This window comes from Grampus griseus (genome assembly GCF_964374135.1).
Source record: "Grampus griseus genome assembly, chromosome: 9".
NCBI lineage: Eukaryota > Metazoa > Chordata > Mammalia > Artiodactyla > Delphinidae > Grampus > Grampus griseus.
Genome location: NC_139003.1, coordinates 43,731,344 through 43,745,881, shown reverse-complemented (window position 1 = coordinate 43,745,881; position 14,538 = coordinate 43,731,344). Strand labels below are relative to the sequence as shown.

Here is a 14,538-nt window from a genome sequence, read left to right as displayed (position 1 = left end):
GCCCCCAGACCTTCTGGCACCTAAGGATTGATAATGTTAAATTAACCACCCAGTTACCTCAACATCAACCAATCAGAGAGTTGTGGAGTAGCTGATCACATACCCTGGGACGCCCCTCCCTCACCTTGCCTTTAAAAATGCTTTGGTGAAACCCTTCAGAGAGTTCAGGGTTTTTTTTTTTTTTTTTTTTTGAGCATGAGCAAACAGTTCTCCTGGCATGGCCCTGCAATAAATCTTTCTCTGCTCCAAGCTCCAACATTTGCGTTTGTTTGGCCTCACTGTGTGTCGGGCACACAAACTTGCGCTCGATAACGATGGAAGTTACCTGGGCCAATAAATGACCTGTATGATATCTTATAAGACATCCAAATCCAGTCAAGAAGGGGGATATAGTCTTTGGAAGCTGTGATTTACAAACAAAGAAAATGTAATTGTATTGCAGAAAGAAGTTGGTCTACAAAATCAAGAAGAAAACCAAGGGAAAGCAATCAGGTAGTGTTTTTCCAGCGCTGTTGTTATAGAACAGCACGTTCCACGCACAGTTCATATTCCTTCCTCTTCAAGGTAACAATGTACTGGATCAGCAGCACCCCAGCCACCAGGGCGCACACGCTGGCGCTTGCTACCGCGCTCACCCTCGCCATGGCCGCTTGATCCATGGACGGGGCCTCCTGCGCCTTCGGGTCAAGAGAAGAGGTCGCTGGGTGGCTCGGGCCTCGGATGCTCCACCCCAGAGACCAACCCAGACGCCCCGCCCCGCGCCGCCCTAGCCCCGCCTCCTAGGAAAGCCCCACCCACGAGCGGCGGGAACGGAGAAACGAGTGGGAGGGGCGTGGCTTGCGTCCCCGCCGGGGGGCGGGAGGTGGGTCTTCCTCAGAACCCGCGTCCAAGGAACTGTACAAGAACAGAAAAGAGGAGTCGAATTAATTCTCTCTCTCTCTCTGCTAATGAAGACCGGGCAGTAGTTCATTCTAGCTCCGCCCAGTAGAAATCTGATTCCAAACATCACTCAGAAAAAAATCCTCCGCCTTCCTCTCTCCTGACACCCAGGACTACAACCCCCAGAAGGCATCGGGGCTCAGCTGAGTTGCGCAGTAGCGTTCGTTGTAAAGTGCTATGACAACAGGGCGGAGATGGCTTGGAGTTAGGCTTGAGTGGGTAGGTGTCCCTTCCGCCGCTGCTGTTCTTTTTCTGCTACATCCCACTCACTGCCTCCTTCATCATTTCCTCCTCTTTGTGAGCAGCAGGTCTTACCGCTGTTCTTTCCTGCCTGATATCTGCCACGGGATTGATGCCGTTTTTCCTGCTTGTCTCTGAGGGTGACAGAGAGGGGATGCAGGGGAGCTACTTGGTGGGATCGCTCCAGCTCTGTGGAGCTGGTGGTGCCAGGTGGTGAGGCGCTGTCTTTGCCTGGGACGTGAAACAAGTTGGATCAGGAGAACGAGAGGGAGAAGTAAGGGTTGCTTTTTCCTGCACCGTCCGTTCTTGCTCGTCGTTCCAGCCCTGGAATCCTGGCAGACGTTCTTAAAGGGAAATCGGTGGAAGGAGAGTTCGAAGAAAGGTGGGGCAGGACCCACCTGACTCGGCATCAGGTAAGAAAGTATGTCTAGAATTAAACATCGGGTGCATGAATGCCCTTTCAGTGTTTTATTTTTTAGTCAGATTGATTCTCTGATGTCATATAATTTGGGGGATATAGGGCGATAGGTTTCTTATGAAGGATGCTTGCATTCAAAACAAAACAAAACGAAACTGCCAGAACAATGTGTGTGTGTGATCCTGTGAACATTTTTGAGAAAGGGTGATAAGAATTTTTAGAGATTCCTTTCAGGAATGTCACGTGGTGCACAAGCATTTTCCTCCTGTGACACTTCAACAGGTCTTGTGAGCAAATGGTCAAAACAGTTCCCATCCTATGACTGAAGTAGGATGCATGTACTAATACCCCCTAATTCCTTCTTGCAATAGGATTATTGCTTATCCTTCTCCCTTTACCTTGCAGACCACAGCAGTTTCGATGAGCTGAGGTGATATTATTAGCATCTTCCTTTCCCAATCAGTTCCTGCAATCAACTCCAGTTTCCTGGAGTTTTTTTGTTCGATTGTGTTTTTTGTTTTGTTTTTTTTGGCATCTCACTTTTTTTTTACTAAACATGCCAATTAAAAAAAATAAATTTATTTATTTATTTATTTTTGGCTGCGTTGGGTCTTCGTTGCTGCACACAGGCTTTCTCTAGGTTGTGGTGAGTGGGGGCTACTCTTCGTTGCGGTGCGCGGGTTTCTCATTGTGGTGGCTTCTCTTGTTGTGGGGGACAGGCTCTAGGCACACGGGCTTCAGCAGTTGTGGCACGTGGGCTCTAGAGCGCAGGCTCAGTAGTTGTGGCGCAGGGGCTTAGTTGTTCCGCGGCATGTGGGATCTTCCCGGCCCAGGGATCGAACCCGTGTCCTCTGCATTGGCAGGTGGATTCTCAACCACTGCGCCACCAGGGAAGTCCCTCCATTTTGATTTTTAAATGCACTCTTTTCTTTAATGGTTAAAGCAGGTGTACAATGCATGTTTGAGCAGATGTACAATGCATGATGGACAGGCTGTGAGACAGGCTGTTCTAGTTAGCATAAAGTTTACATTAAATCATATATAAGCCAGAATGACTTCCCCATACCTCAATATGTGAACATTTCTTCCATCAAGTGTATTTACAATGGAAGAGTTTTGGAGTTTGTCAAATGCTTTTTCTGACTCTGTTGACATGATTAGGTGGTTTTTGATTTTTATTTTATTGCTTTGGTATATTTCCTTAATTAATTTTGGATGTTAAACTAACATTGTATTCCTGGGGTAAATTGCACTTGGCCATGGTGTATAATTCCTTTAATATATTGCTTGATTCACTTTGCTAGTGTTGTGTTGAGGATTTTTACATACATATTTGTAAGAGATATTGGTCTGTAGTTTTCTTTTCTTGTATTTGTCTAATTTTGGTATCAATGTACACTAGCTTCATAGAATGAGTTGGGAAGTGATCCCTCCTCTTTTATTTTTTGGAGAGGTTAGTGAACAATTGATGTTAATTAAGAAAAATATTTGGTAGAATTTACCATCTGAGCCTAGTCTTTTCTTTTTTTCTTTTTATTTGAGCCTAGTCTTTTTCTGTGTGTGTGGATAGTTTTTTGATTACTAATTCAATCTCTTTACTTGTTATAGGTTTATTTAGATTTTCAGTTTCTTCTGTAGTCAGCAACAGATAGTTGGGAGCAGGACAAATAATGCTGATGTCCTGCCCTTCCTGGGAAGGTGGTTCTCTAATTGGGAGCTGTGGGGAGAGGGTTCTTGGCTGTACTACTCTGGAGTGCAGTTTCCATCTTGCTGAGCTAGGAGTATGGAGAGGAGTGAGTTGTAGTTTAAATACTACAGACTCTTACTGTTCTTACTGAGTTTTAGATTTTTAATGTTTCTTTATTTGTTGTATGCTCTTAGGACAATTTCCGGAGACTTGAAATGGTTGTTTTAAAAAATAATTTTCAGTTTCACTGGGAAGTGGGCCAGTGGAGCTTCTCACATGTCACGCTGAAAAGTGGAATTCTCTGAAACCTTAAATTGCTTAGCATATGGTTATGGGAGAAATATCTATATTATCAAAAGATTTCATCAGAGTTCCATTAGATATCAAGGTGCTCCAGTGTCTGTAAGACTTATATTTAAGAGCAAGTATAAAAGTGATTATATATAAGCTTATTAGGAACACAACTGCTGTGTGCAAAGAGAAATTTTTTGTAGGTGTGTTTTATTTATTCAAGCCAAAGGATTAAGCTTTTTTTTTTTCTCAGATAAACAGGGATATCCAGCAACCTTAAATTGTTCAGACTTGCTATCAAATCCATCTTTGAAGCCAAAGTGGAAAAGAACTCCCCTTTGAAACCTTTTGCCTTGTAGCTTACGCTGTCATTTAAAAATACATCAATTATTAGAAAAGGAAATTAATGATGTACAAATTGCACAAATGAGCGTTTGTGGTTTCTTAATTTCTTGGGAGTGGGCAGTGCGCCTTCCTCTGCTTCTGCCTTTGAAATTGGAGAGAGAGGCACCGGGAAACATACTACTGACCATCAGCCCAAATTGTTGGTTTCCTATCGTTCACTAATTTTTCAAAGATGTAAGACGTTATTCAATAATTTATTATCCACCATGGTAAATGTTAACACCTGGGTCATGGGGGAACCAGTATGCAGAATTTTGGCATAATGGAATTTATGCAGTTCTGCTATGTATTAGCTTATGTTTTGCCCTGGTATGAAAGTAAGTTGGTCTGAAATGAAGCAGCTGTGGTCTTGTGAGGAAGAGCGATTTGTTGGACCTAGGTTTGAAATTAGCAACCCCTCCCCCAACCTTTTAAAAACTAAAACAAAGCGAAACCAAAAAAAATCCCTCTACTAACCCATGCTTTTTCAGTGTTTTGGATATTAAATTGCAGGCAGTGACAGCCTAATAATACAAGGGTCTAGAGTAGGGACAGGGCATGCAGAAGCAAGTTTCTGCCATTAGCTGTGTGATTTAGGGGAGTCATTATAATCTACAGAATGAGAAGACCAGCTGATTGATGGGTACCTTCTAGCTGTTGAAGCTCTTGATTTTAAAAGTGAGTCTTTTTTTCAAACTTTGGAAAGGTAACTAACTGGTGACAGAGGTCACAGGAAAAAGGAAGAGAAGTAGAGCATTGCTATAAGAAAACATCCACTTAAACTATCAGGTATCTGTGCAACTAGTGCTTTTCAAATTTTGAGGTGCATGTGAATCACTTGGGGATCTTGTTTGGGGTGGGGTTGAGATTCTACATTTCTCACAAGCTCTTGGGTGATGCTGACCTGCTGGTCCAGGTACTACACTTTGGGTAGCAAGGAGCTGAACAATCTAGGAAAGGAGGGCTTTCAGAAGCTAATGAAGTGGTAGGTGACTAAGGAGAAATTGATAGAGCAGGAGAAACAGGAAGGAAATAAATGTTGCCAGTGGTATTTTGTTACTAGGAATAGATATTAAATTTTATGATAGAAGTCCATGAGAAATTAGTGCCTGATGTAGGACAGTTCCATTTACACACCATGTTGGAGAGTTAGTTTTTCATATTGGAGTGTTTTTCCCCCCATTATTCTAGCAAGCTGAAAAAATTTGTTCAGTAACAAAGGTTTTTAAGGCCATTTTCACATAATAGCTATTTTCATCTGATGCAGTCATGTGTGTTTATATTCAAACTACAGATACATGCACTTTTTCCCTTTCCTGATTATGCTTTTTATCCTTTTGAGTAGTCATAGCTATGATGATGACTATATGATGACTATAGTGCTGTGAGTCCTCCTAGTGAATCATTGAATGGTATTGAATTTGGGTAGTATTCTGCCCTGTGCTGCAAGAGAATGACATATCTTTATTGAGGCAGTCCAATGGTATGGCGTATTTTAATTTTCCGATGTATCTCGAGTACATAATGAGAATATATGGTACTTATTAAGTACTGTTACTTCCCTCTCAAATTAAAAAAGTCCAATAAAAGTATAATAGGAGTGTTTATTACATTTTTGAATACTTGCTGTGAGATTGGAAGTTTAGTCATCTGGCAATTTGTATGGTTACATAGTGCCATTATTAATAACAGCTGATGCAGATGTTTTTCAGAAACTCTCCCACATGTTAAAACTCATGATAAGTTCATTTACCTGCTATGTATTTTTCCTTCACTTTCATCAACACCTTGCCTTTACCTGACTACTTTCCTTTTCAGCATAAAGAGAGGGCCTTAGATGGAGTTTTCTTTCTTTTTTCCCCCCGTTGTTTGTTTAAAGATGGAGTTTTCTTTCTTTTTTTCCCCCATTGTTTGTTTCTTTAAACTTGTCTTTTTTTTTTTTTTTTTTTTTATGCTGTGTACGGGCCTCTCACTGTTGTGGCCTCTCCCGTTGCGGAGCACAGGCTCCGGACGCGCAGGCTCAGCGGCCATGGCTCACGGGCCCAGCCGCTCCGCGGCATGTGGGATCTTCCCGGACCGGGGCACGAACCTGTGTCCCCTGCATCGGCAGGCGGACTCTCAACCACTGCGCCACCAGGGAAGCCCCTGCTGCAGTCTTTTTAATGACCAAACTGAAGGGAAATTAGATGTTATGCCTAGGAATTATGTGCTAACTAATTCTGGTAGAATTTGAATCTTGATCCTCCAAAGAATATGTTTGTTACTTTGTACAGTTGTCTACTAAATGTCCCAGAAGAGAGAACTGACCCAACATAAATGTATAATTTCTCAGCTTGACTTTCTGATGGCATTGCAAAATATCTGATTAATGTTTCCACTCACTTGGATTTGTGGTTTCACATATGTCCACAAAATACAAAAAATTAGAGTTTAATACAATGTTTTTTCTCAAAGTTGTCTAACTTTAGTTTGCTATGTATGCCTTAAGAGTTAATTAATTCAGAACAACAACAACAAAAAAGTTAATTAATTCATAAATCATGGTGTGAAGTGGATTTTTTTTTGTGAAGTGGATTTTTATTATAAATAAATGCTTTCTTTTCAGAGTGAACGAAAATGTCTTTATTTAAAGCCCGTGATTGGTGGTCTACTGTTCTGGGAGAAAAAGAAGAATTTGATCAAGGCTGTTTGTGTTTGGCTGATGTTGACAATACTGGAAATGGACAAGGTAAACAACTTATGACCAAGCATCTTGGAGCAAAGCATTTTATAGGGGTGGAATAAAAACGACTTCTTTTTTTTAATGTGTACTTTATAGAACTTAGGTGAACTGTCATGACTATGCCCTAGTTTTTAAGGTAGTTTTCCTTATAAGTAATATTTAAGTAGCAGGCTGATAAATGTAGTTATTACTTATGTTTTGTTGTTTGTGTTTTTCTGGTTTGTGTTGATTCTGTCATATTATTTGCTGGGACTCAGAAAAATATTATAAGGCATCATTTAATTTGTTTTTATTTGTTGCAAAATCAGGTTTCGTAGGGTAGAGCTGGTAAAATACTTTGAATTTTGAAAATTTTTCTTTTGTAGAAGCTGCAAGAAAAAATATATTCTTTAAAAAGAGAATCTGAAAGCCATTTACCAGAATGGAGAAATTATGTTAGCTCTATTTGTTTGTAGAAAACAATTATTAAATCATTGCTTTCATTTTTATATTTTGAAACTAGAAACAATATTCTATTTTATTCTTATATTATTTGCTCCTCTTTGCATCATCATATAAGTGGTCTTTAAAACATTTTAGTTCTGTATTATTGCTACTTGAAATTTATATTTGGTTTGAGTGATTTATAGTCATGAGCTTTTTTTTTGTAATTCAGATAGTCACTGGCCTCTTAAAAAGAAAACTTATTATAATAATTTTTCTTTTGTTCATTGTATATAAACATTGTCCCCTTATATTTTTCTTTATTCTATTTATCTTGCCTATAATGAAAACAGTAGAATTTGGGGGATAAAGTGAAAGGAGAAAATTATATTGGCAAAGAAGAGTGGGAGGCACTAAACTGTTCTGAGCACCTACTGAACTGTTTCTAAGGAAAATCTGGGCCCTGCCCTTCTACTGATAGGAGAGGCAAAGGTCTTCTATTCATAAGGTATCCTGAGCTGTTCTTCAAAGATTATCAACCCTGCCTCCTGCCCAACTGTTTGTTAAAATTTATGATTCCCCTATAATTTGGTAGCACGGAAGAGTCATACCACAAAAATACCTGCCAGAGAGAAACAATTTCAAACCCACCTCTGCCCAAACTATTTAAAACTCAACTTGGTTGGAAACTATACTTACTGATTATCTGAATAACATAGTGTTCCCTCATCATTTCTATTAGAGCTCCTCACTGGGGTGCCACCAGTGGGTTACCAATATGCTGAGATATTTCATCCCCCCTATTTACATCCAGCTGTGAGCAGCTTCCTCTGTTTTCCCAAGCATGCTATACAAAAATCATTCTCTGTGTGTGTGTGTTCCACATAGAAAAAAAACACTGATCATTATTTCTCAAAGCCTAGACCACCTACATCATGGGGTGATTATTATATATGAAGATTTTCTATCCCAGATGTACAAGATCTTCTAAGATCATATTCTCCGGGGGGTAGATGGATTGGATGGGGGCTTAGGTATCTGCATTTTGACAAGCTGCAAAGTTGAATGGTGGCACACTAAAGTTTAAGAATTATTACTGTTGATCTTATGGAGTGCAAGTTTAGTGAGAGCAGCTTCGGACATGCTCTGTTTGAAACAGAAGTGTCTGGTAGGCAGAATCGAGGTAGAGATTTGGGAGTGAGCAGTACGCTGGTTGTATTTGAAGCCCTGGGAAGGGGTGCAAATACACTGAGAGAGAAGATGGAACAAGAGGGAAGGAACCTTAGGACCATAACCTGGAGAATATGAGTATTAAGGGAGGAGCTTTGGGACAGGTAGTCAGTAATAGATTCTGAGAAGGGCAGGCAGAGAGGCAGGAGAACCAGTTGGGCTGATACCTGGGAGGCAAGATTTAGTGACGTGAAGACTGATTTTTAAATTTCCATATTGTTTTGCAGCCAGTGGTTTGTTAGTATCCTTGGTGAGGGTGGATGAATGGACACAATGGTAACAAAATCTAGATTTGCAGAGAGTGAAGGAGTTAGAGGTGGGGAAAACTGAGTGTTTATGGCCCTTTAAAGGAAGAGCTGTGAAGGGAAGAAGGGAGAATGATGACTGGGGACAGTGTAGGGTAAAAAGAAATGGGAAAAATTCAGTGTGTAGCATAGAGGATATAATTGATAAAGCAGGGATCCAGAGAAGACAGTTGGAGGTGGGATCAAGTACGCAGATGGAAGGGTTAACTTTAAACAGGTTTGAGAATTTTTTTCACTGTGATAGAAGGTAAGAAGGTAAGAATGGACATAGATGAAGAGAAGTTTGCAGGTCAGTTTGGGAAGTTGAGACAATAATGCCAGTTGATCCCTCCTTTCTCTGAAGTGATCCGAGAGCGAAAGGATAGTATTAGGCATCTTGAAATTGCTTTAGGTGAAGCTTACTTGGTTCATAGAAGAAGGATTCCTCATTAATCTTGAAAGAATGTGAATGGTTCAGCTTAGATTACATGCTAACATATAACCTGGAGGGAGTGTTTATTACAAGAATTGGAGTTAAAAACACATTATATAAGGCAGACTAAAAAATAGTTCTTATATTTATCTTTTAGCTTCTCAGCATTTATACCTTACATGGGGCAACTCTCCCTTGTACAACTGAACATACACATATTCTTACCCATCTGCCACGGGAGATAAGTGCATGCACCTGCTGCTTCAGAGGCTCCTTCAGGGAGCTCTGGCTCTTCAAATCTAGGATCTCTGGGTGTTACACCTTTCGTTTGTCATTCGGTCATGATCATGTTCCAATATTCTGCTTCCTCTAGAATAATTGGTACATGCAATCTGTGTTCACAACCTAATGTATAATAGTTGAGGAAAAGAAGAAGAGAATGAAAAACTCAAAAGTTAAGATGAAGGAGCAGGAAAAATTGTATGGCAACTTGAAGAAGTCATGTTGGGAGCTACATCCTTTTGTTTTGCAACTGGTCACCTGGCTATGGTCTAGGCCTCTTCATTCCTGGGGGATCTAGAATACTGATGCTTGCCTAAAGAGGATTATAGTAATTCCATTTACTACTGATCCAGACAGTACAGGAAGGGCCCATGGGGATCCCTGGGTTTCACTCATATTTCTTTCAGCCCCATTCAGCCTTTATGAGATGGTGAGGTAGTCCTGGTTCCTGCAGATTGGATTGTGGGCGTACATGTAAAGGTATACTCCTGCTCCTGTCAGGTGAAAGCCAATCATTTCTGTTGGTCTCTGTGCATTGGAAAGGAGAAAATGCATTACTAAGCTTTAGAACTGTACTCAAGCAGATGGGATGTATTAGTTGGCTCCAAGAAAAAATAATTTGTGGAATGACAGAAGAATTCAGAGTTACCATTTAAGTTATACTGATCAACTCTATAAGACCCATTAATTAGACTTTGATATCAGCAAATCTGGTTATTAAACAGGACTTTGATAGGAATGATCACATATTACAAAGTTAAGTGTTTTGGAATTAAATTTTGGAAACCACCCCAAATCAGGCTTAGGAGTGGTATTGATTTTGATTTTCTCCCTGTTGGAGAGATGGAGTTCCATTGGCTTCCATATAGTCCTTTCAATATAATATCCCTCACTCTGCATGTTAGAGAACCAAGTAGATACTCTACCGTTTTCTATGGAAATACATTTCCTTTAAGCTCTCAGATGCTGGGTGAGAAATCATAGGTTAGGAAGTTCATTTATCATGGGGTCTCCATAATTGGCAACAACAGTATCTTCTTGGGCTTCCAGAATTAGCAGTAATTTAGAGCCAATATTCAAGTGTTCTCATAAAGGTTGGGTATATACTTTTCCTCAGTACACTTGGATAAATGACTACTGGTCCAATAGGGAAGAATCTGAGGAAACTTCATATTAGGCATGGGTGGTGTTACAGCAGTCTATACATAACCTTGTCTTTGTTCAAGTGACTCAGTCTATAAATTGACTTAAGTATGGGGATCAGTGCTATGCCATGACTGTCTAATATGGTGGCTTGAGTTAGTCCTCTTTTCCATAGACCTGGATTACTTTTGGTTTTAGACTTCAGAAAAGGCCTTAATTTGATAAACACACTAGAGTACATTGTTACAATTAAATACTACTCAATAATAAAAAGAAATGAATCACTGGGATAAAGGGCCTTAATGCGTTGCCTGTTTGTTCCATCCCTGGGGATCCCATATTAATTAATTATAGCTTGTAATCTGTGATAGTTAGACTGTTACCTGAGATCTGGTTACTATAATAGTCCTGCTGTCTATTTTAATAATCATACATACACATTTTAATTCTAGGGGTTAAATTGTCACCACGTGGACTTGGCCATCCTGGTTTCCTCTTACCCCTGAGGATAGGGCTTTGTTGAAGTTGAGTCCCATTCCTTCTGATCAATGTCTTTACTTTTATGCAAGAAACCTGGAGAGACTCTGAACTCGTTTGTCACTGCAATTGAAAACCTATAGAGTTAATCCCTGAACTAGATTCTTAGGGGTTAAGCCCCCTGCTAAAAGAGGTAAGAAATTCTGCAGGCTCCCAAAGACCCTGAGTTTTATTCTTTACCCTGAGATGAGAATTTTGAGATTTAAACCTATCATTCTCTGACTTTAAATTATCCAGTGCCCTTAGAAAAAGCCATCTTGTGTATGGTTTGGCACTCCTCCTTCCTGTTCATTTGGCAGCAGCTGTTCAGTTCACTAGAGTGTCCCCTGCAATGGGCACAGTGTTCCAGATGCTTGGAGGTGTTAACTTGTTTAACTGTTCTGTCACTGTGTACAATGCTACGTAAACCCACCTAGAATATGAACAGGAGTTTTAATGCTTTGTGCCCCAACTTAGCTCGACAACCAATTTCCAAATATCCCTGCAGGAATTGGTGTCTGTAGTTTATTCACTGGTGCTAATCTGTATATCAATTAACATCTTATTTTATTTTTTTGCCACAAAGTGACAGGAAACAATTATGGTAAATGCAAATAAAAGAGAGATTGGAATGAGAGTGACATAGCTTTCCTGAATGCAGGAAGAGTTCATTTGGCCAAGCCTTAGTCAGAGATAGGAACCAATATGTTTCCAGAGACCTTGTAGACCTCTGAGGCTGCCATTGGATCACCTAGCACCAGATTCATTTCTTTTTTTTAATTGAAGTATAGTTGATTTACAATGTTGTGTTAATTTCTGCTGTACAGCAAAGTGATTCAGCTATGTATATATGTATATATATGTGTGTATATATATGTATGTATGTGTGTGTATATATATATATATATATACACATTCTTTTTCATATTCTTTTCCATTATGGTTTATCACAGGGTATTGAATACTGTTCCCTGTGCTATAGAGTAGGACCTTGTTGTTTATCCATTCTATATATAATAGTTTGCATCTGCTAGTCCTAAACTCCCAATTCACCCCTCCCCCATTCCTCCTCCCCCTTGGCAACCACAAGTCTGTTTGTTTTGTAAATAAGTTCATTTGTGTCATATTATATATTCCACATATCAGTGATATCATATGGTATTTGTCTTCACTTAGTATGATAATCTCTAGGTCCATCCATGTTGCTGCAGATGGCATTAATCCATTCTTTTTTACAGCTAAGTAGTAGTCCATTATATATATGTACCACATCTTCTTTATCCATTCATCTGTTGATGGACATTTAGGTTGTTTCCATGTCTTGGGTATTTTGAATAGTAGCACCAGATTCTTAATGACATGTGTGTCTCTATTCAGGATTGAAATTCCTAGGATAGTACCTCTCTCATAGGGTTATTATGAGGATTTAATGAGTTAGTATATATAAGCTACTTAGACCATTGCCTGGCACCTAATAAACTCTCAATAAATGTGTAGAACGCCTTCTTTTAAGCTGATAGAAAAGAAGTCAATGTATTCTACTAATCCAGGGATTTCAAACAACCCAAAGTATTAGTTTCCTAGGAATGCCATAACAAAGTACCACAAATTGGCTGGCATAAAACAACACATTTATTCTGTCACAGTTCTGGAGACTGGAAGTCCAAATCAAGGTGTTGGCAGGACTATGCTACCTCTGAAGCCTCTAGGATCCTTTTTGGCCTCTTTCAGTTTCTGATAGTGCCAGGCATTCTTTGGCTTGTAGATGTATCACTCCAATCTCCGCCTCCGTTGTCACGTGATCATCTTCTCCTTGCTTGTCTCTATGTCTTCACATGGCATTCTCCTCTCCCCACTCCTGTCTCTGTTTTCTCTTCTTATAAGGATACTAATTGAGTCCTATCACTTACCTAATTGAGTGTGACCTCATCGTAACTTGATTACATCTGCAAAGACCCTGTTTTCAAATAAAGTCACAGGTACTGGGGGCTAGGACTTCAACATATATCTTTTTGGGGGACACAGTTCAACCCATAATACCTATCCTACCATTTCCTCCTTTTGTACCCAAGGCTAGAAATTGTAAATCAGAGCACTCTGTCTAATGAGGCCTCAGTGTTTTGACACTGAGTTAATACAGTGTTTTCAACAGCCAAAACCAGGTGTAGAGTTGACACTCTATGGCGAAATCAGCTTACAACCTGATAATGGTCCTTTGTTAAAAGGGCGTGCTTTGACTGTGTTAAATTATGGCTACGACCCCAAATCAAGGCTTAAGAAAAATGTAATACGTTAGTACATTTGAATATTGGTGATGTAAAGCTATTTTTGAAAAGCTATGTGTTATTAAGATAAGTTCACTTTGGGCTTCCCTGGTGGCGCAGTGGTTGAGAGTCTGCCTGCCGATGCAGGGGACGCAGGTTCGTGCCCCGGTCTGGGAAGATCCCACATGCCGCGGAGCAGCTGGGCCCGTGAGCCATGGCTGCTGGGCCTGCATGTCCGGAGCCTGTGCTCCGCAACGGGAGAGGCCACAACAGTGAGAGGCCCACGCACCGAAATAAAAAAAAAAAAAAAAAAAAAAGATAAGTTCACTTTAATTACATATTCTATTGGCAGATTGGTTTTTGTATATGAAGCAAAACTGGATTCTTTTAATTTTTAGATTTCTCTTTTAGACACTGGAAATTTTATTTCTAAAAAAATTTTGTTGCTAATTTTTTTTCTTTCTATATCTTTAAAAAAATCTCTTTACAGATAAAGTAATTGTGGGTAGCTTTATGGGATACCTAAGGATCTTTAATCCTCATCCTGTAAAAACAGCAGATGGAGCTCAAGCTGAAGATTTGCTTCTAGAAGTGCATCTACGAGATCCAATACTGCAAGTGGAAGTAGGAAAGTTTGTTTCGTAAGTATAGCCCACCAATTCTGGTGTTTTATCTTAATACTTGGAGTATGTCAATCCCTTACTATGTCACTTTTGTGGATGCTTCAAAAAAAAAAAAGACTATCTATGAATTAAATATATTTCCTGTATATTGTCACCTAGGTGGTCCTCATGTTCAGGTGGTCCTGAACATTTTAAAATTTGGAAACCTGTACATTTAAGATAGAATAATTTAGGACTTTTTTATAGCAACAGACCTAAGATGCCTGATGTGTCAGAAGCTTAAAGGAAAAGAGATAAGCTTTTGAAAAATAACCAGACAAAGAAATAGAAAGTATTCACCACTTAAAGCACTAATTGTCCAGTTTTTTTTTTTTTTTTGCGGTATGTGGGCCTCTCACTGTTGTGGCCTCTCCCGTTGCGGAGCACAGGCTCTGGATGCACAGGCTCAGCAGCCATGGCTCACGGGCCTAGCCGCTCCGCGGCATGTGGGATCTTCCCGGACCGGGGCACGGACCTGTGTCCCCTGCATTGGCAGGCGGACTCTCAACCACTGCGTCACCAGGGAAGCCCCCAATTGTCCAGTTTTAAACAAACTGTTTGTTTAAAAAAATTAGACATCATAGCAGTTATGTGATTTGGTGCATAACTTTGAAGCTTTG

At 39.9% G+C, this 14,538-nt stretch overlaps 1 protein-coding gene across 1 annotated transcript in view; it reads left to right on the top strand.

Annotated features, from left to right (window-relative positions):
* Nucleotides 1–1,149: 1,149 nt before the first annotated feature.
* The window catches only part of BBS9 (Bardet-Biedl syndrome 9), a 441,327-nt gene continuing 427,938 nt past the window's right edge, over nucleotides 1,150–14,538 (top strand). The window contains exons 1-3 of the mRNA XM_082662198.1: nucleotides 1,150–1,592; nucleotides 6,565–6,687; nucleotides 13,747–13,897. Of these exons, the coding sequence (XP_082518324.1) occupies nucleotides 6,576–6,687; nucleotides 13,747–13,897 (263 nt within the window). The 5' untranslated portion in view covers nucleotides 1,150–1,592; nucleotides 6,565–6,575. The remainder of the gene's footprint in view (nucleotides 1,593–6,564; nucleotides 6,688–13,746; nucleotides 13,898–14,538) is intronic.